The sequence below is a fragment of the Protopterus annectens genome, chromosome 7.part0 (assembly GCF_019279795.1).
Source record: "Protopterus annectens isolate FY-2018-M chromosome 7.part0, PAN1.0, whole genome shotgun sequence".
Lineage (NCBI taxonomy): Eukaryota > Metazoa > Chordata > Ceratodontiformes > Protopteridae > Protopterus > Protopterus annectens.
In genome coordinates, this window is record NC_056739.1 from 1,393,758,180 (window position 1) to 1,393,781,144 (window position 22,965).

The 22,965-nt window shown below is 41.4% G+C and overlaps 1 protein-coding gene across 2 annotated transcripts in view; it reads left to right on the forward strand.

Moving 5' to 3' along the window:
• INTS14 (integrator complex subunit 14) overlaps nucleotides 1-22,965 on the forward strand; it is a 359,639-nt gene that overhangs the window by 307,694 nt on the left and 28,980 nt on the right. For both annotated transcript variants that reach the window (XM_044077983.1, XM_044077984.1), the window contains one exon: nucleotides 2,763-2,881. In XM_044077983.1, coding sequence (XP_043933918.1) covers nucleotides 2,763-2,881 — 119 coding nt within the window. The remainder of the gene's footprint in view (nucleotides 1-2,762; nucleotides 2,882-22,965) is intronic.

Here is a 22,965-nt window from a genome sequence, read left to right on the forward strand (position 1 = left end):
TGTTGTCCCCTCTAGTGGGAGAACATACCAGTTGTTCAAGGGCATTTGAATTTATAAATTCTATGAACCGCTGGGCATAGGAGTTAGAACTTTGGTAGTTCACCCAGTCTATACCATGGTAGTTGAAATCACCAAAAATTATGGGGTTGGGTAGGACCTTTATATTTTCCAATGCCTCAAGGAATGCTGAGTGAGCATCTTGGGACATGGTGGGCGATCTATAACAGGCTACAACTTGAAATGTGGTTTTGCCTGCTGATAGTTGCACATGGATGATCTCTGGGGCATCATGCTGCACCACTAACCTGGAGATGTGGGTATCCTTGATGAATATGGATACACCTCCGCCCTTTGTACTGCGATCCGGTAACTGAGGCCGGAAGGTATGATATGAATTGTAACCTGGTAGTGCTGGGCTGCTCTCTGGAGCCTTGAACCAGGTTTCCGACACTGCACAAACATCGATTTTCTCCATACTGAGGAGTGCCTCGAGTGCGTGCATTTTAAGGTTGAGACTTCTGGCGATGAGTAGCACTGCCCTTAGTTTTTGGTTACCTGTGCTGGTTACGGTGGTTGGTTTGTACTTTGAACCTTGCCTAAAAAAGGCACTATGGGGACGGCAAGAGCCTTGGCCAGTATTCGAAAGCCTAGGGGTGACAGGTGCAAACCATCTCTGGTGAAACAGCGAGGCTTGTCTATCATGTCATCCCAGGCAGACAGACACTGGATCCCCTTAGAATGACACCAGAAGCTTAGCCAATTGTTGATATTGATCATTTTGTCTTTGTATTGTGGTATCATTCTAGGTGAAGGTAGTATGCTACTCAAGGTCAGGGTCATACCAGCTTGGGCTACATGATAAGAGAGCTCCTCAATGTCTCTTTTCATGTAGTCCAGGGAGGTACGTCTTAGGTCATTCACACCAACATGTACAATGACAGCGTCATACTTGTACTTGTTCTGGAGTGACCTAAGTGCCTTTGTTATGTGGCGGATCCTAGCACCCGACAGGCAGCTGACAGTAACCTTCTCCTTGTTCAGCCTGGTGAGTGGAACATCTGTGTGCCTTACTAAAGAGTCTCCTATTACTAGCATGTTGGGTATGGTGTGTTGCCTTAGGGGCTGTCGTGAGGCAAACTGCTGAGGTGAATTATGTGTTTTCTGGCTTGTATTTGGAGGTGCAGGTTGCTTGCTTGTCTGCTTTGGAAGGCCCTGTTTCTTTTTCAGTTTGGTACCTAGTGCCTCCGAATATGTTTTTGTGTATTTGTGTATGTTTTGCCGGTGCTTGTTTTGTAGATCCATGTGTGACTGGTGGTGTGATGCTAGTGTGTCTCTTCTCCTCTTGATGGTCTGTTACAGTCATGGGTTGAGAGCGCTTAAGCCTCCAGTCTGGCTGTGTATTTGCATCTCTCACAAGTGTTTGTGTCTAGAGGTAAGAGGAGAGGGTTGTCTGTATACATGAGGCAGTTGTGACATTGCCTCAGGATGCCCAATTCCACCAGATTAACTGGAGAGTACACACCTGAAGCTGACCTCTGGACATGCTTGGAAAAGTAAATTTCACTTGTCTTGCGGACAATCGAGGGTCTTATGCTGTACTATAATAGTGTTGTCTAGGAGATTTGGAAAATAATAGTGCTGTCTAGGAGATTTGGACAAGTGCTGATTTCGGTTATGCAAGTGCTGCAATAAGAGCAGTTGATCTGAAGCACTTGAGTTGAGGCTTGCCCAGTTCTAAGGGAAAATTTGCAGCACAGACTTTGTGGAGCCAGAAATAGTATACCCCAGCTAACTGGCATTGCTCTGTGTGCAACACCACGCAAAAAGAGAGTTGCAGGGTTTTAAGAGAGAGAGATCAAGGAGTTTAGAATTGACCCAAAATGGCCAATAAAACTACAGTTTCTAGGCAGTAACCACTCCCACAGGGACAGGCAGGCTGCTCAGTGTTAACCACTGCCACTGATGAACACAGAGACTTACCTTTAGCCCGAGTAAGCACTGGCCTCCAAGAAACTTACAACCAATTCAGAACAGCAACTCTGTAACAGAACTTTTTTTAAAATTATAGAAAGTGGGAAAATAGCAAGATTTTTTTTGTTTTTTTGTTTTTGTTTAAGGATAGCAGAGACACACAAGTAGCAAGCTAGTCAGAACAGTGCAATAAATGACCCCAACATGTGTGTGCTAGGTCAGAGGCAGGTAAAATGCAATTTTAAGAAAAAAATATTTTAAATTAAGTGCAACACAAAAAATGCAATAAACAGGCTCTATGTATTTTCTAAATACTGTTTCTAACACAGATATCAACTTTTGCAAGCAAGAAAATGCCGAAAAGTAGGCGGCAATGCAGTTTTTCTAAGAAATAAATCAGAAGAAAATACTTAAAATCTCAAAAGTGGCTCCTTTCTTCCTCAGTGTTTTCTCCTCTTGGTAGGTGCTTCAGCAACAGCTATCAAGCTTTATGCAACAAGAGCATAATTAAACAGTGCCAGAGTAACTTAATGCTGTCCACTCAAGAATTGTTATGCAAATGTTTTTAAACAATGAGCAGAAATGGTGCAGACAGTGTTTGATGTGTGTATTCTTTGCATGCACTAGTGTTCTTCAGTTCTTGATCTACAACAAAAAGTGAACATGATATGGTTCTTGCTAATATTTATGTATTAAGAAGCATCAGGAATTCATACTAGAATTTGTTGTATTAGTTGTATTGTTGTAGCTACATTTTCATAGTTTGGCTTCATATTGCTTCATTTTTAAAGATGCAAAAGAAAATCCATATGGAGAAGATGACAGCAAGAGCCCCTTTCCGCTTCAGCCGAAAAGCAAGAGAAGTTATGCACAGAATGTCACTGTGTGGATCAAGCCAAGTGGACTGCAGGTATTTATCTGTATTGCAGAACTTAGTTTTATAGCTACAAATTTCAGGACTGGTATGGTTTTACTGAATCTCTGTACTATATGCTCCCATGTAAAACTAGAACAAAAATACTTGAGGGTTCTTACAGCAAGTGACACCTGTATCAGGGCTCTAATAGCCATTAGGATCTCAGCTTTCAGTTTGTAGATGAGAAATGGATGCCATTGCATTTCGCAATCATAGTTTTCACTTTGTAAACCTGATTGGTTAATGAATCAACTGTAGTTCTTTCTAACTGTTGTCCTGTGCACATCCACTCCTCTCAGACATGTGCTGTATTCAGCCACCTTCTTGGTTTGCATGAGTTTGTATTTTATGCCAGCCACTTTTATTTCTTTGAGATCTCTGTGAAAATAGTAGTTACCTACTTTACTTTGCTTATTTTCTCTGGTATTCTGTCTTATAACTTTGCACTCCTCCATAGCACTATATTTCTGTGCTCTGTCAGAACTTCGGGTAGGGTGTCCACCAATGACTGACTGAATTTAATAAACATGTGTGTCTAAAAGCAGTTTCTTACTGAGATTAAATCTTGTTTGCTGTCAGATTTATACATTAATCCTTGGTCATTTCTTCTAAAGCCTCCGTATCTTTAAGGGAGCTCTCCAAAGGTAAGAAATCACTGATAAAAGTAAAAAAGGCATCAATTCTTTAACTATTCCTTAGCATCTTTAGATGTTCTGTTATTCAGCAGCCAGTGATTCCTCAGGTCCTGTCCGGACAGTGGAACCCTGGACTGGTTTCCTTTGGTACTGTCTTTACAACAACAAAAGCCGCACAAGCTCCTCTCCCACCCATAACCCCCTGCTGTCCAGGCATGCTTCAGATGTCATTGCTGCTATTAAGCCACAGTGACATCTCTAACAGCACGAGATGTTGGATGGAGTTTATTGTAGTTTCTGAATTCAGGTAAGTGACATTTTTACCTTATATCTTAGCAATAGTAAATGGAGCATCATATTAGCTTCTTCAGCACTTTAGTAGTCTAATACTTTAACTTTTTCAGTACCTTTCTGTCCTCCCTTTTTCACCTATCTGACGTTATCAGATTTTGGGCTTCATTAAGTATCCCCGTCTGTTCTGCAGTTTTTACAGTGAATTATTTTCTGTTTTATGCCCAGAGTTGAATTGGTTTAGACTTGGCAAGATTCTGAGTTGTTTTCAGGACAAAGAGCCAGGTTTAAAAAAAATGTAAGAGACGTAGGCACAAAATTTCCCAAAAAGATCCACATGACCTTTGTTTGGGGGGTTTTCATGTGGATAGTGAGCATTCTGTTTGCAAAAAAAAAAAAAAAAAACTTTAGCTCTGACATCCTTGTGGACAGAAAACATAAACATGCATTAAAAGGATTTATTTGGGCTGATACGACACCAGAGAAGCTCTCCACCTCACAGGGCCAAAGAGAAAGCATCCTTCAGGGCTTCCTGACTTGAAAAATGATGGGTGGAGTAAGACATCTCCCTGTTTTGGAGAAAGTTACACCTCCTAAGGTTCCAAGGATAGCTTCACCATCTCCTAAACAGGAAACTTCACCCACTGTCACTGTCTTTGTCCCCTCCTTGGCACGAATCATCTAGAGCTACATACTCTACGCTGAGAAGGAGGACATGCAGTTTTACATCTGAACAAACATTATCTGGACTGATGCTTTCCAGGCCAGCATCTGTTTCTTTCTTCTGCTCCTACAGGTCCTTTAGGACCTCCACTCCATTACATTGGGAGCAGGTGAGTGACTGCCTTTGGAGGGTCAAGATGTTGCTCACTTTCAGGGTCCTCTGTTCTCCGGCTTCTACCACTAGATTTGTAGGGTTTGGCCAATGCACAGTGGTAGATGATCAAGGGGGGCATAGCAGAGCACTGTGTTGCTGGTAACTATTTACTTTGGTACATAAAAGCATGCCCCTAGTCTAGTTGTTCATCGGATGCTAAATTTGGTTTGTACCTCTCAGCCATAGGCTGGACTAGTGCTGGTTGCTACATCAACCTGTCACACAACCACATTTTCTTCTTCTGTTCCTGGATCTTGTGAGGATTTCAGGAGTGAAATTAGGGAGATAAGGAAGGGAGAGGAGTTTTCTCTTTTCCTCAGACTTGTATGTTTCAGAATAAAAAAATTTTTGGAGAGTCTGTCAAATGATTATCTTAGAGTGGCCGACAATTCCCTATCCTTCCCTTAAAAAATTATTATTGCCTGCCTGAGTTAAATGGAACCTTGTGGTATTTTTCTTTGGGACCATCCCTGAAGTATAGCACATTTTAGCCAGAAAGCTCCCTAATACTGGGTCTTCATTGCACATGAAGACTTTTTTTTTATAATAGCTTCCACTGAAGTAAACCTTGTATCTTGAAAAAGCACTCAACACCTATATTTTTTCTGTAATGTGTGTAACTGGTTGTTTCTGTTGATGCTTGTTTTATTATTAGATTCCCTTGTAATGTAACACCTGTCAGAGGTACACGTCAAGCACAGGCTTTCAGATGGTGTCCGGTCAGACATTGCCAGAGTTGTGTCCAGTAAGTAAGGTTTAAGAAACTGGACATAGCCTATCTGAAACATATAACTTTCAAAATAAAGAATCATTTTATTTGTTCAAGTTGTTTTAGTTATGTATTCAGTAGTGGTGATCTCCCTGGAGTGACGAGACAAACCTTTTGGAATTAGGTGGGATACAGGATATGCTTTTCTGATTTCAGAAGATATACACATGTCAAAGTTTAAATTGTTGGCCTTTCTGTACAAGGAGAGTTTGGATTGTACAAAGACAGCAAAGTGTGCTGCAGTGTAGCAGCAACAGAATGCAAAGATTCTGTTAAGGAGTACTACAGCTACTTTGTCTGGCATGAGACTGATGTCAAATACTGATAAAGCAGTAGGTAAATATTATGTTAGATTGCACCCTTGGGTGTTAAGCGCCGTGGGTGTATGCTGTTTCTTGCATATTGGAGAAGAGACATTTTGTGAGTTAACTTGTGAAACTTAGGAATTATTTTACAAATATTTGAGACTTGCAAAAAGGATATGCCATGGAATGATTTTACTCTTCCTTGCTGGTACCAGCCAGATTTTTTTTAGTTAAAAAGAGTGATTATGCAAGTTATAAATGATGTTAATGAGAACCTGGACATCAGCAATATTTATAAACTGAGTGCAGCAATGTGCTAGGGATATGAAAAGAGAAAAAAACAGGTAATGCATGGACTGGGGATAGGAATGTGATATTACACTGCAGCTAGTACAGAACAAGATCAAACATGTACCAAATATTGGTCGTTATAAATTGAAATCGGAGTGTGTTAACATACTGGGGACAGCCTAAGACTTTTTTGCGTGTCTAAATTAATGAATGTAATTAGCAAAGATATCTTCAGTATTGCAAATTGTAAAACGGAAGGCTGTAAATATCATAAAAGATTATGAGCAAGATGATGATGTTGATGGAAATGAGAATAATGCTGGGCTCGGTGAAGTGGTAGGAGATGCAAAGAAATGTGCTAAAACTGAAATATGACTGTAGTAAGGGAGAATATAGTTGAAAATATGATAGGTAATGTTGGGACTGAAACGGGGCATACATTTGATGCATTAGAATCAGAAAATTTAGAGGATTATGTTGTAGAAGAGGTAAGAACAGTTAGAAGTAAGAGTTTAATAGGGAGAAGGGTAAATGATAGAGAAAGGGGTGGGATAAAATAAGTAAAGAAAGGGAAAGGATCATTTAATTATCATTCATTTAATGTAACTAGTATTGCTAGTGATTCCAGGAGGAGGTTACTAAGTAGTGTGAGGAAGTTTCAGCAGATGAGATATTTTGGAATACATATTTGAGGATAGGGCTATTCCTAAATAATACTAATAATTAGAGTATTAGTATTGGTGTAAGCTTGGGTTGGGCACTGGAGTTGGATTTATGTATAAATGGAGATTATATTAGGTGCCTGTAATGTACGCTAGTAGTGTAAAAGAGTTATTTCAAGATTTGATGGCATATGGAATTATTAATGTGCACACAAAACTGTGGGGGGGTAACACTGGCACAGTGGGTGTTATTGCCACCTCACAACAAGTGGTTCTCCAGTTCAGTTCTCTGCTAGGGTACCTAATGTGTGAAGTCTGTTATCTCCTCCCTGTGCTGGCATGGGTTTTCTCTGAATGCTATGGTTTCATCTCACATTCCAAAGACGGTGCTGTAACATAGCATACTCGAAACTGCATGTAGGTTTGAGTCAGTGCATGCGGTACAAAAGAATGACCTGGCAACCTACTTCCATTTCCTATTTGCATTGAAAACTCAGCAGGTAGTAATACAATTCACAAGATTACTCTAGGAGTTAGAAGTGGCTCATAAGAGAGTGAGCAAGTGAACTATGTGCGACTTAAATTGTAATCTGTGGAAAAATACTAAGATTACTCAAGACACAAATTTAAGGAATTAACGAAGCATGGAAATTTACATTTTGGAAAGGAAAATTATTTTTATATCTGAGCAAATATTAAAACAGAAATGTATTACATAATGTGTTGAGAAGCTTTGCAAGAAAGGAGTGATGGTTGTGAAAAAGAATATTCTGACGATTTGGCAATATGGGTGATGTTTGGGAAAAGCAAGAAATTGATGTTAGAAGACAAAATTATTTAATAGAGGACATTTTAGTCAAAAATAGACTCCAGAAGTTCTGTGATGACATTTTCAACAGTGGTGTATTTTTCTGATACATGGATGAAATGTTATAAAGAAAAGTATGGAATGGTATATGAGGAAGTGGAGTGGCAGCTGATAAAAAAATTAGGTGATCACTTTAAGTATTTGATGAATTATTGTATAAACTGGATCCAAAGTATTTAAAACGAGAATCATAGATTTATGAAGAGAATAATAAGAGGTTGAAGATATTCCTATTTAAATGTATTTCTTACAAGGAATAAACAAGGGTATGTCTTTTTTGGCAAATATTAGAAAAGAAGTACTAGTGATACTGGTAATCGGTGGGAACTAGGAAAAGGTTCAAGAAAAACAGAAATAATAAAAAAAGTAAAAGAGTATGTAAGTGATTTATTTGTGCAATAAAGGGTGGTGATGGAAAGGACGTGAGTGTAAAGAAGCAGATCAAAGCTTGAAAAAAAGATGTGCCAGTGCAGGAATTACAGTCAGTGTTGAAATGATTTAATAAAAAAAAAAAAAAAAAAACAGTTTCTGGATGTTCATTGTGTTGCCCTGCTGCAGTCATCACACATGGGTTATCCTGTCGTCAGGCGGTCCCACAGTCGGCCGGAATTCCAAAGTCTTGGTCCGGCGTCGGTTGCTGTCACTTCTTCCCTGACGTCAGTGCACCAGGGGTATATATAAATAATGCATCCAACGCCATTTTCTTCAGTCTTTCTTACCGCGCGGTGCCCGAAGCAGAAGCAGTTCGCAAGTGCCGGTCGGCCGAGATTTTCGAAGTCGAATTTCAGATCCGAAGTCTTCAATAAAGCTAAGTACCCCATTGGGGAAACTTTTCTTGCCTCAGACCGATGTCAGAAAAAGTTAACAATTGTATTTCCTGTGGGAAGCAAATACCTCATAAGGATTTTCATTCTTACTGCATACCTTGCCTAGGCCCAGACCACGATGTCACTGGTTGTCGTTTTTGTGCTAGGTTTAATAAGCGTACTATAAAAAGACGCTTTGCTTTTGCACGACACTACTTCGGTAGAAAATGTAACTACACAATGCTGTCGGAGCAACTGACTACCGGCGTGCACAAAAAACGCAAGGATAAGGACAGGCAGCCTAGACCCAAGCCAGACTCTGAGGCCTCGGCTGGTCCAGTCTCCGGTTCACCGGTCTTCAGTGAGGCTCCGGCGCAGCCCCTGACTACCGCAGATCTGGAACCCGAGACCGCTTCGGAGCTTTTGGCAGAGAGTACTAGGCCGACGCAGCCATTTTGTTTAGCCCCTACCGACGACACTGCTGAAAGAGATGGTGCTGCAGAAACACCTTCGGTTTCTGAAGGCATCTTCAGACCGACGACGCTCACCATAAAAACGTATCCTAAGCTTAAGACTCCTATTAAACCTAAAAAGACTGCACTTCAGTCTCCAGTTCAAGGCCCCATGCCTAAGAAACAGAAGCTCAAAATGGCTGAAGATTTGATCTCTTTAATCAGGGGTTCCCAACCCCCACCCGACAAAAGGCCTAGACAAGAGGAAGATTATGCCTCCTCTGACCAAGTGTCTATTTCCTCAGGCTCCTCTGAGGACCAAGATTACTCCTTCTCCCCTTATGAAGATTCTGATGTTGAGGATTCTATTCCCTCAGCTTCTCCTCCTGAAGATTACTCCTTTGGGTAAACTTTACACACTATGAGGGAACATTTTCACTGGGAAGGTCAGGACTACTCTGACTCAAAGAAAAGGCTCAGAGAGTTTCTTTTACTCCCCCAGCACAGACCACTTGCCATCCCCTCAGTTTTAGACATTGTGGATGATGTTTGCTTAGAATCCAGTTTGAACCCAGATTCTCTGCCTCCTGCTCTAGCCAAACCTGACAGATACTATAGAGTGTCTGATTCCCACAAATTCCTTTATAAAAGCCCTGTTGCTCATCCAGAGACTATCTCCCAGGGTCCCAAAGGGGCTAAGGCTTCTATGGCAAAAAATCCTGTACCCTCTGAAAGGGACTCCAGAGCACTAGACAGGTGGGGGAAAAAGGTTTACACCTCAGCCACTCTAGCTATGAGGGCACTAAATTGCCAATTTCACATGCTAAAATATCAGCAATTTCTAATGTCTCAGTTAAAACAAAAAATGAGCACCTCAACAGTCTGAATTGAAAGAAATGCAGGATCTGTTGCATGCAACTGAGCAGGTGGGCAAACATACTTTACAATGTGGGTTTGATTCTTTGGAGGCTTCCTGCAGAGCAGCTGTCACTGGGTCTGTTATACGTAGGCATGCTTGGTTAAAGGAACAAACTCTGCCTGATCATGTTAAAGCAAAGCTTCTAGATGCTCCCTTACAGCAGGATGTTCTTTTTGGAGTTAAAGCAGAAGAAGTCTTAAAGAAAATGGAGGATAAGGCAAAATCTATGCAGACAGTCAAAGATTTTCTACAGGTACAGCCCCCTCGCTTCAGCAGAAATTGGCCAACAAAAAATTGGTCCTTTCCAGCTACTGACAGACCACAGAGGGGTAAATACAGACGTCCAAGAGGCAGAGGACAACCACAAGCCCAGTACAAACCTCGCAATGGGGCACTGCAACACAGAAGGTAGGAGAAGACCGGTCCCAAACTACCAGAAGGCAAACTTAATGACTTGCACCTCATCTGGCCAAGCAACACTCTCTTGGCAGCCCCCTTGGGAGGAAAACTCGCACTTTTTTCAGACAACTGGCACATTATCACAAAGGACAAATGGGTCCTAGACATAATTTCACAAGGATACAGATTCCATTTTCACATCTTGCCAATGAAAAGAGGAATGCCAAACCTGCCACGAAATCAATGGGCAGAGGCACAAAAACAAATTACAGCTCTCATGGACATGAGAGCCATTCAACTGGTACCTACACGAGAGCAAGGCCAAGGATTTTACTCAAGACTCTTTCTAGTTCCCAGAAAGGGCAATGCCTGGAGACCAATTCTGGATCTTTCAATTCTAAACACCTTCTTACAAGTACCCACATTCAAGATGCTAACACTACAGCAGCTTCTTCCCATGTTGTGCAAGAAAGCATGGCTAGTAACGTTGGACCTCAAGGAGGCATACCTGCATGTCCCTATCGGACAAAGTTGCAGAAGATACCTCCTTTTCATTGCAGGTTCAACCCATTACCAATTCTCTGCACTGCCCTTTGGCTTATCTACTGCGCCCAGGGTCTTCACAAAATGCCTAGCACCAGTAATTACATACTGCAGACAAAGAGGAATTCAAATATACCCATACCTGGACGACTGCTTCATCCAAGCAGAAAGCAAGGACATTCTCTTACAACATCTGGCTTTTGTAAAACATCTGCTAAGTTGCCTGGGGTACACAGTAAACGAAAAGAAATCAAAACTAGTACCCTCACAAAATATGACATTCCTGGGTGCCAGCTTGAATACAACGGCCCAGAAGGCTTGCCTGATGCCAGACAAACAACTACAACTGACTCAATATTTCAAAACAATGGCAACAAAGACCCAACTACCTGCAAGAAAAATTCTGCAGGCCTTGGGCTTCATGGCATCGTGCATACTACTAATACCATTTGCAAAGCTGCATATGAGGAAATTACAGTGGTACCTAAAAAGCGTATGGTCTCAACACAGCCACAGCGTGGACACAATGATATCTCTCATTCCCTGCCTACAACAGGAGTTTCTATGGTGGTCACAGGCATGTCACCTCAGCAAAGGTCAGCCTTTCACCTTGCCCCCAACCAGGCAAACTATGACAACAGATGCATCGGACTACGCCTGGGGGGCACACATGGCAGGACAGTGAGTTCAAGGCGTATGGACTGCAGATCAAAGGAATCTGCACATCAATCAAAAAGAGATGCTAGCTGCACAGAATGCTCTGACAGCCTTCAAGAATCTATTACATCCAGGACAACTTACAATAAGGACGGACAACACCACAGTAATGTGGTACATAAACAAACAAGGGGGTACACACTCCTACCCTCTATGCAGGCAAGCAATGACCTTGTGGAACACAGCTGTGGCTTACCAAGTTCAGTTACAAGCTCAATTCCTGCCAGGAAAAAAGAACACATTGGCAGACGACCTCAGCAGAAACATCATGGATCCCCACGAGTGGAAACTGGCTCCACAAGTATTTGCAATGATAACTCAAAAATGGGGCCTTCTAGACATAGACCTGTTTGCCAGTCCTCAAAACTATCAGGTTACAAAATTTTGTACAAGGACACTTCACCATCAAGCTTGGAAAGTGGACGCACTCTCATTCAGTTGGAAAAACCTGACAGTATATGCCTTCCCTCCATTGCCTCTCCTCACAAAGGTGCTTCTGAAAGTCAGAAAGGAGAGACCACGACTGATACTCATAGCCCCAGACTGGCCACGCCAACACTGGTACCCACTATTGAGGAATATGGCCCAGGGCCCACCTTGGATTTTACCACAAATTGCCCATTTGCTCACACAGCAAAACAATCAGATTCTTCACAGCCAGCTCAAAACCTTAAATCTGGCTGCATGGCAAATCACCTAAGCATCCAGCCCAGCTCCTCTTTCCCAAGCAGTTATGGATGTTATTCTGGAAGCTAGGAGGCCCAGCACCAGGAAGGCCTATTCAGACAAATGGAAAAGGTTTTGTGCCTGGAACCAAGCTAAAGGCCAAAACACACTTAAGCCTCTCACATGCCTCAGATTCTACAGTATTTAACTGAGATGTTGCACAAAGGACTTTCTTTTTCTTCCATTAAAATCCATGCATCAGCTATTTCAGCCCACTACAACACGGATCCACCCTTATTTTCACATCCACTTCTAAGGCAGTTCCTCAGAGGGGCAAAAAACATTAGGCCCCCCAGGAGAGCACCTACACCAACATGGGACCTCAATTTTGTTCTGGAAAAACTTACGCTACCTCCCTTTGAACCAGCTTTCTCTGCAGATCTACAGTTTCTATCATGGAAGACTGCCCTGCTGCTAGCAATAACTTCAGCTAGAAGAGTCTCAGAGCTGCAGGCACTAATGGCAGTGGAACCTTTCCTCATTTTGCATCAAGACAGTTTCTCTATGAACTAATCCTTCCTTCATGCCTAAGGTGGTTTCCAGTGTGGCTTTAAATCAAACCATCCACTTACCCACCTTCTTCCCAAATCCACAGAACAAAGGAGAAAGACTCCTGCATTCCTTGGACATTCACAGGCAACTTCGTTACTACTTGGATAAAACTAAGGTTTTCAGAAAATCTGACCAGTTCTTTGTATCCTATGCTACAGCTACACAAGGGAAGGCTATATCAAAACAAACTATTTCCAATTGGATAGGACATTGCATTCGTTTTTGCTATACCCATCATGGAAAACCAGTTCCTGCTACCATTAGGCCCCACTCTACCAGGGCAACAGCTACATCTATAGCCTTCCTCAGGGGGGGGTTCCAACCAAGGAGATTTTGGAAGCTGCAACTTGGAGTTCAGTACACACCTTTACCAAACACTATCACTTACCACTTTACTCTAAGACTAGAGCTGGCTTCGCCACTGCAGTTCTGCAGGGCCTTCTAGCCTCCTCTAACCCTCTATAACTCCTCCACCCATCCTTAGCTTTGGGATTCTACCCAAGTGTGATGACTGCAGCAGGGTAACACGATGAACATAGTACAGTTTTGTACCTACCATAAATGTAGATGTTCGAGTATACACCCTGCTGCAGTCCAGGTTTCCCTCCCTCCATCCCCTCTGATCTAACTGGCTAAATCTCTACAATGCCTTCCTGATGTATTTGCTTATAGCTGGAGGGATTTTGTGTTTGTGCAAAAATTACTTAATTTGGTACTAATTACTGACCACCTTTTTGGGGGCACCTGACATCTGGGGCAAGAAAAACTGAAGAAAATGGCGTCGGATGCATTATATATACCCCTGGTGCACTGACGTCAGGGAAGAAGCGACAGCAACCGACGCCGGACCAAGACTTTGGAATTCCGGCCGACTGCAGGACCGCCTGACGACAGGATAACCCAAGTGTGATGACTGCAGCAGGGTGTACACACGAACATCTACATTTATGGTGGGTACAAAACTGTACTTTTGGATGATCTGAGCTGTTTAAACAAATAACAGAGGCACAAAAGAAATGTGGCATAAAGAGAAGGTGGTATTGCAGATAATTTTGTTTTATAATAAGAGGCTCAAAATTCAATCCGGTCTTTTGATCTTTCAGCATCAAAGGGAAATGTACTACCTGTTGAGGCACTAAATCTCATCTGGAAGATTAAATAGTAAGTTAGTTGTTTCTGTACTTTATCCGGACTTATTTTCATTACTAGGGTAATACTTGACAGCGGTAGCATTATTGCCTCACAGCAAGAGGTTCTCACGTTCAATTCTCGGCTGGAGTCCGGGGAGTGCCTTCTGTGTGGAGTCTGCATGTCCTCCCCGTGGTTGGGTGGGCATTCGAAAGACATGCATAAATGGGCGTGCCTGCGTTGAAGGTTGGATGTCGAGCTGGCACCTCGGCGTTTGTAAAAATCTACTGCCAATCATTAGCGGACCGGAGTTCCGCTGTAGTGACCCCTAACCGGGAAAAGCCGAAAGACAACAACAACTTGAAGGCTGTTTAGTGGAATAAAAAAGTAATATTAAAGGGTTTTTATTAAGTTTATTTGTATAATTGTGTCTTACTAACTTGGGTTCTAGAATGTAGAAATTAATATCGTAGAACTGATAATACCCTGACAGAATTATTTAGTCAACGACAATAATATCTCGGTCACGTTTCATAACTATGTCATTTTTTAGCATCACTTTCCATTTTTAAATTCTAGTAACCTTTATTCTTTTTCCCTTTTAGTGATATTGAAGTGGGGTATATGCTTTTCAGTACTCCACAAGTTTAACAAAGTCAACATAAGTCCAATCTTTCTCAGCTTCTTTTTCATGTAGAGCTATATTTCACAAATGTGGTTGACATGTTATAATCTTACGTTTATTCACTAATTGCAGTGTTGCTGGTCTTCATGTTCATTTCCATCTGCCAACTCCAGACTCTGGTTCAAGTCCAAGGTAATTCCAGATGATCTAGTCAATTTCTGTGCTTTTTTTTTTCTGTTTCTCAAGCATTTTCATTTGGAACATTGAAAAAGATTTCACTGGAAAACTCCTTTTAAACTTTGTCAGAAGATGAGAAACAGAGTCCCCTTCTGCTTGATGGCTCACTCTTTTTGGACAAACAGTTGGAGTAACTCCTTAGCCTGTTCTGCATCAAAAATGACTTTGATCCTCCAGGAAAAAAAATATTCTGAAGACAGTTGGATATACAGCAGCTTGAATCTCACACCTGCATGTCGACATTCACTGATTGTTGGGATAAATTTGCTTATCTTCTGCCAGGTATACAGTAAGTAATCATTTTCCACAACCACTCTAATGTTGCCAGTTTTTTAATACTTCGCACTTCTGTCACAGTTTTGTCATGGTCGGCTCTTTCTGCTGGTATGATTGCATATTTACTAATAAAGGTCTTGGTTTCTCATGGCCAGGTTTGGAGTATACGCATCATGTGGCTCTTCAGTTACCAAATCCTCCTGTGGAATACTAGTTCAGTTGCTTATTTGTGCTTTCATAAAATTAATACAGTTTGTCCCTTCATGTTTCTCTGCTACAGCAGAAAATCTCAAGTTTTCTGTCCATGTTCCGTCCTCTCTTTAAACAGCTCTTCTTGAGCAGTCTCATACTCGGCCTTTCCTCATTTCTGTTTAAAGCTGCTTCCATTTTTTCCCAGCCTTTTATTTGAGTTGATATAATCCTTCAATGTTTCATTTATTTTAGCCAGCTCGGAGCACATTTTATTTTTTCCTTTAAATTACTGTAAGCCATCTGTTGCACCAACGCTGGAGCTTGAACTGCTTTTTACTGAACAACTGCAGAATTCTTCCTAGTTTTTTCTTCACCTTTTCTAGTTGCTTTTCTTTCAGGCTCTCCAAGTTTCTTCTTTGCTGGCATCCAGGTAGTGTACTTATTAGCCAGTAACTGAATTTCACTAAAACTGGCAGAATTACAAGCCTTTATGTCTCACTTTCTTTTTTCATAATGGGAGAGCTGAAATTAAACTATTGATTAATATGCAGCCATCGTGGAAGTCCTAAGAAGGTTTATGGTTTTATGATTTTCATTGTACTGTTAAAGATCATCTGTGCTGATCCCATAGGGTGTTAGTGTGGGTACTGACAGAAAGATTGTAGATCTTGTCAGTATTTCTGAGATGCTCAATTCCTGTTTGAATTTCTTACCATGTGTTACAAATTTTTTTTTTTGCTTAATGCAAATTGATTAATATTTCAGCATGTTTGATGTTGAATAGTTTACCCTGTCAGTGTTTGAGTAGTTAAAATACCATAGAAAAATTACATCTTCATTGAATTTTACATCTTGAAGTGTAGGGAAAATTTCCTCTTAGGTGACATAATGAATGATATATTCAGTACCTCTGATGTTAAATATTGTATGTGCAGTTTCTCGTCCTGTGTTAATTGGCATTTGGCTTTTAGGTGTTCTTTTACAGATATTTAGACACTGCCATCTATCCAGTCAGACCTGCAGCACTGAAAAAAGGAATACCTTACAATTTATGATATACATTTTGAATCTTTAAACAATGCTTGCCATCCTGCAAGCAGAAACACTTCTAAATGACCCATTTTAGTATGGACACTTCCAGCATTTCTCTGTGCTGTCTTTCTGCTCTGATTACTTTTATATTGTGCAGTTATTTCTTCTTGTCTGGGAAGTTGAAGACATCTATAAAATGGTAAGGAAGCAGCCTCCCAAACATGACCTGCCAAACAAAAAAATAAAAACAGCCCATGAAAAGAAATACTACAGCATTTTTTTTACAAGGGGCAAGCCCTTCCACACACACTCTCTGAACTTGTAAATACCAACTCCGTGTTTGAAGAAGGTCCATCGAAGCAAGAAATCTCTCAAATAAAAGGAATCTCTGCTGGCACACACTTAGAAACTTCATTGGCAGTGATTTCCTACTGAAACAGTGATCAGAGAATTTAGTGAGTTTTGATAAGCAAGTTGACTCTTCAGGGAGTCTGCTGTCAGGGAAATGTAGATCAGCAGTTTTAGTTGCTTCATTCTTTTGGGATCACTATCACCTGGAAGAAATTTCTCCTCCTCTTGTGGAGAACATTTCAGATCTTCACCATATCCTAATGGTTTAGAGCAATTGTGGATTCCTTTATTCATCAGAATGGATTGTTTGGGCAGCCTGCTCTGCAAATGCTAACAGACTTGGGGAAGAAAGAAATATCCATGCCTTGTATGTAAATCTTGTTTCAGTAAGCAGTCAGGCAGTATTGCTTGAGCTTCTCTTAGGTCAGAAAGCAGCTACAAGGAAAACAGAGCAAGTCACACTAGTTGAAGACACCAAGCAGTGCAACAAATAATCTTTGTGAAGTCACTTCCTGTACCACATCATTTTGTGTCAAGTCCCATGGGAGTAGTTTGGCAAAATTTACAGTAGACAATAGGTTCTAGAAGTTATTGCAGAGGGGTATGTCATAGTGGTTCAATGCAAACCCTCCTATAGGCAGAATCATATGAACAGCTGCAGCAAAGTAAACTTGCTTGTCGTGTAGCAAGAGGTACTGTACATACAAATTAAGGGCATCACCTGTCAAAACCAGCAGAGAGCATCTTATGTTCTTTCGCCCACCCAAGGACTAAAGCCAGTGGTAAGCTTTTTTGATGTAATTCTTCCAAAATACACGTCAGAAAATGCATAATGTTATCACAGAAGTACTTGTCATAAGGAGAGAGAGAGAGTGTGTCACTTGTATGATTTGCAATGGTGTTACATTATGTATAGCTCCATACTACTTTCAGGCAAAGCCATGGGAAGTACCCAGGTTTTAAGGTAGGTCCAGATTAATGCCATTTCTTAGCCCTGGCTTTCTATACATCTAAAAAACCCAGCATTTTCTAAGTTCTGAACTTGGGTGTATGTATACTTTGGATTCTGAAAACTCAGTTTGATTATTTGCAGGGGGGGGTGCTGGGGCAGCATAGAGGCTTAGTGGTGACATGTGTTTCTCTCCGTTCCATGATTCTGCCTGTCTCTTTTATTTTGATCAGTAGCCTGTTATGTGGGACAGAATTAAAGGCTTTGATGAAATCCTGGTAGGCAGTTGTCACTGAATTTCCCTTGTCTACCTCCACAGTCTTAAAAATGTATTAAGATTCCTTTAACAGGGCATGTTGGCTGTGAACCTTTGTTAATTCAAGTCCTGCAGGTAACTGTCTTACAGAAATTTTGCTTGCTTCGGCCTAAGTACCCTTTGTACTTTTCTCCATATCTGAGATTATGCTTATTGGCCATTATCTCCCCTTTTGTTGAGGTACAGCTGTTGTAACCTTTCATTCTTCTAGAATGTGTCCTGCTGCCAAAAATATGGGGACTGTTGTGAGCGGATCTTATAGTACTTCTGTCACACTTTGACTGTCCTTGTTAGCAACTCATCTGAACTCTGAGCATAGTCTGTTTTTAACTCCTTAATGGATTTAATATTTCAGCTAATGAAGTCAGAAATGCCTGCACTGCTGGCAGCTGAGTCAGTTTCACTGAGAACCATTTACAGAATTGTATAAAGCTTGTTGAAATAATATTTCGTTAAGAAGCTAAAACAGCTTTAACTTCTCTGTTAAGTGTCTGTTTATGCATTTCAGCTGTTTAAGCATGCTTACTGAATGCATTTAATAGGGCTGATCTTGGTCTGTTAGCTATCACATCACAATGCAGTTAAAGTGGTAATGTAATAATGCTGTCTACAAAAGAATTATTCTGGGTTCCACACAGACAGTGTGCTTCCTACTCTGAGTAAGTGAATTAAGAGCTCGCTTTGAAGAACTCTGTAGTGATGATGACTTTAATTTCTTCTTCTGAGGACCTACTTTTAGGACAAATTAACAGCTACCATACTTGGAGACTTTTTTTTTAGGTCCAGTTTCTGCCCTTGGTAATGTCATACATCAGAGTGTGAAGGCAGATACAGCCTCATGGTCCTAATATTTTTTTCTCACACTTGCAGGGTTTGCTTCATGATCTTAATGTTCATCATAAGAAAGGTCATGCATTCCATGGTTATGAAACTTAAGCTTTTTATGTGCTCCTGCAGTCACCAGATTATAGGCCAGCATCTACACAGGCACAGCTCATTAACCGCTCTGAGCCATCACTCCCTGCACTAAATGCTTCCTTGGATTCTTGAGGGATTGATGCCATGCATCTCATTTACTGATGAACTAGAAGGGGTCAAGGGAAGTATTCCTTTGGCATCTACCTTTGGTAATGAGTACTGTGATTTGAATGCAACTGTTCCCATACAAGTGTGTGCTTCTTCAAAGTGACCATAGAGATACCTAACCAAGGCTGTTTGGTCAAACTCAGGCCTAGAGAGCACTGCACCCAAGTAATTGTTTTGTTAGCAGAAACTGAGTGATGTGCACACTCTCCCCCCATTGATAACCATAGGTTATCTCTGTGATGCTGAATGCTCAAGCACATTTCAGTATTTGGTAAAATTTGACCATGTGGGTGCAGTAGTGTTTGCTTAGTGAATTTAACCTCTCAGCAGTGCATAACTTTGCATAGGCAAGTGCCACAGTTAGTACATTTCATCTTTGGTTGAGAACCCATCGTCCAAAACAGGAATTGGTTGAGTACAGTCCTTGTCTTCCTAGAGCTTTCACACACAGGAGGGTAGGGTACTGAGAGTGTTCCATGCTTCTCTCTTCTGATACAGACAAAGGTAATGAAGATGCACACTCTTTCTAGATCTCTCCAGAATGAAACTCTACTGTGGAGAAATGCTCATCCTCAGGAAATCCTCTCCAGACTCGCCTTTTGCTTCTCTTCCTTAACCCTTTAAAATGTTTAAACATGTTGAGAAACCATTGTTCATCCTGCTGTACGTCCTTTTCTTGAGGATTTATCATGTAGCCTGGAGGCACCTTGATTCTGGTCCTGGTCCTAGGTAGGCTGATATCCATTGTAAGCCAGCCAGGGAATTGAGTAATGTCCTGAAATGCATCCAGGATCAGATTTCTGGGTGATCTTTTTTGGTTCTGCATAAGTTTCAGAGATCACAGCATCTTTCTGTCTTGCCGTCATACAAGGTCTAAGCCTTTAGATAGGGTGAGCATGAAAAGTAAGGTGTTTGACAAGTGATATGTCCTCCAGTTCACCTGCCTCCGTCTCTGCTCCTTTTTGAGGACTGAGTTCTAGAAAAGCTGATTCTAGACTCGAGTGTCTAGAGAAGGACCCTTATGATGACTTCCTCAGTAGGCCACCATGTCGTCCACTATAAATTTCTGCAGATGCTGAGACCAGGGCAGCAACAGCTATGATATGCTTGCATTTGGTAGCATGGCTTAATCTCTCCCTTTTAATAAATAATTTATTTATTATATTTTGTTTAATGGGCTGAATGGACTGGGGCAAGAGCTTTTTCAGCTACAGCCCATGCCAAATGGCATATAGACAAGTACAGTAGTATGGAATAGGTGTATTCTTACAACTGTGTGCAGCAGAATAAATGGACATGACTAAAACAGTGAGACATAATAAACAACAAACCAGCCATTCAAACTAATCAATGACTACAGAATAAAAGAAGAATAACAAATAGTGCTTAATAAGTACTGTTCTGTAATAAGAAATTGGTACACAGTGACATATATAGAAATGGATGCATTTGTTTCTGTCAACATAAAGTACTTCCTGGTTACTAAGAATAAAGTAAATAAATGAGAGAATAGTTCATTAGTATTGGAGAGGTAAGGGTGGAGCTTCTCCATGGTCAAATCACCACAGGCAAATTCCAATACCACTTCCTTGAAAGCTATAGGTCCCCCTCTAAGACCCAGGAAACCCATACCATGTATTTAAATTATTGGAAATGGTCATCATCCAACCCAATACCATATACATTGGCAACTTTAATTACTCCACTGCTAACCTATACAACACCAAACCTTCAGGCACTGAGATTCCCTGGACCAGATTGTCAGTACACCAACCAGGGGTGCAGCCATACTGGATCTGGTCCTCACTAATATGAGAGAGTGCTGCACACCCCCTAGTGTAATGCGTTCCCTGGTAAGGTCAGATCACAAAATGGTCTCTTTTAAAGTAATAAAATCTGGACTCCCAGATAACCCAGGAATATTCGGGAACTACTCTAAGGCTAAATTCCTGCTATTAAGTGATAACCTGGCAAAATGTCAAGCCTCCATAAACCATGAGAACACTGCTGCCTATGCAGAACTGTTCACAGAAACCCTATACAGCCATAAGCTGTATATAAATAAACCATAGCCTGTATATAAATATAGCTGCATTACCAGGAAGAAGTGCAGAACTAATTCAAAAAGCAAGCCACCGTGGCAGAATCACAAAGTCAATAGGCTGTATAACAAAAGGAAGAAGCCCATGGCAAAAATTAGGATTTGCAGCACCCAACAGGATAAAAGCACTCTTCATGGAACTAAGCAAACAAATCAGAAGACAAAGTTTATCAAAGTCAAATCTGAGGTAAATCTGGCCTCCCAGGCCAAGGACAACCACAAGGCATTCTTTAGCTATGTTCACAACCTCAAAGGCAATACACAATTGTGTGTAGACTTGTAAACGGAGACACCTGTGCCTTGCCAAAAGATACAGCAAACCTACTGGCCAACAAATTCAGCTCCAATTTCTCCCCCTCAACCTTCCCTCAGGAAATACCATCAAATATAAATCCTCCTGCTATCACTAGGGAACAGATCCTTAATGCTGCCTGCCTCTAAGGCCAAGAAAACTGCATCAGTGGGCCCAGACACTAGCCAGGATGCTTTCTAAATGACATGAAACATGACCTATCAGGCCACCTGGAATTGCTATTTAACTGCAGTCTGCAAACTGGCTTCATGAATGGAGAACAGCAGCAGTCATCCCTCTGCACAAAGGATGGCATTCTATAGATGCTGGAAACTACAGACCCATAAGTCTCACTAGTCTTGTATGTAAAGCCATGGAAAGAATTATCACGGAAATGATCAATAATATAGTAATCCTCCAGACACTGGACCCAACCTAGTTTGGTTTCGTCAAGGGCAGGTTATGCCTACTCAGCTTGGTAGACGACTTTGAGAGGGTCACCAAAACAATTGATGAAGGCAAAATGGTTCACACTGCCTACTTTAACCTGGCCAAGGTCTTTGACACAATAAGCCACTCGGGCATTGTTGATAAAACAGACAAGATTAGGTACAAACCCTTATGTGACCTGGTGGATAGCCTGCTGGCTCACAGACAGGACCCAGGAAGTTAGGATTGGGGAGTCCACCTCTATAAAGAGGCCAGTCACAAGTGGAGTCCCTCAGGGATCGATCCTGGGACCACTCCTTTTTTGGCATTTACTTCTCTGAAGTCAAGGCCAATGTCAGTGGCTTCTGGCTGACTAAACTTGCAGAAGATTGCAAATTAGGAGTGGTCATTGAATCCCACACTGACACAAATATTCTCCAGGAAGGGATGACACAGACAAATAACTGGTGTCTGAGCCATGAACTAAAACTAAATGCCAAGAAATGCATAATAGTATCTTTCGGAAAGTCACCCACCCCTGGTAACTGTCATATTGGCAACACAACCCTTAGAGTTGACCCAGTAGTCATGGACTTAGGGACACATATAGACAGTAATCTAGCCTTTGAAACGTGTCTACAGTAGTGGGGAAGTTATTCTTTGTTGCACAACATATAAACAAAGATATGGCATCTAGGTCCAAGGAAGACATTGTTCCACTGTATTTGGCATTCATCAGACCTGTCATTGAGTACGGTGCCCCCTTTGGTATGTACCTAACCAGGCATATCCAACAATTGGAACATCCACAGAGGTTCCTCTGTGAAGGAATACAGGGCATAAGTAACATGTCCTATGCAGACTGCCTCAAGGCCCTATTCCTGTATTCTGTCTCCTACAGGCTGTTGAGGGGAGATCTATGCCTGGCATACAGAGTATTGTCAGACCCCACTCTGATGGACCTCCTGCATATCCACAAAACATTCAGCACCAGACTTGCCCATTCTAAAGACATTTAAACCTTGCCTGTGATATAAATAGGACCTGCAGGAGAGACAGATGTGTATCCCAGAGACCACCTATCCCTGGAATGGGCTTCCCATCCATGTGAATCAGGGTTCCTCCCTAACCCAATTCAAGTGCAATGTGGACAAACCGGATGGGGAACAGGAAATTCATCCCTGGTTTGGCAGCTGTGTCTCTAATGGGCACAGGCAGCCTGTAAATGGTTAATTTCCCAGGCCTCTGTTTG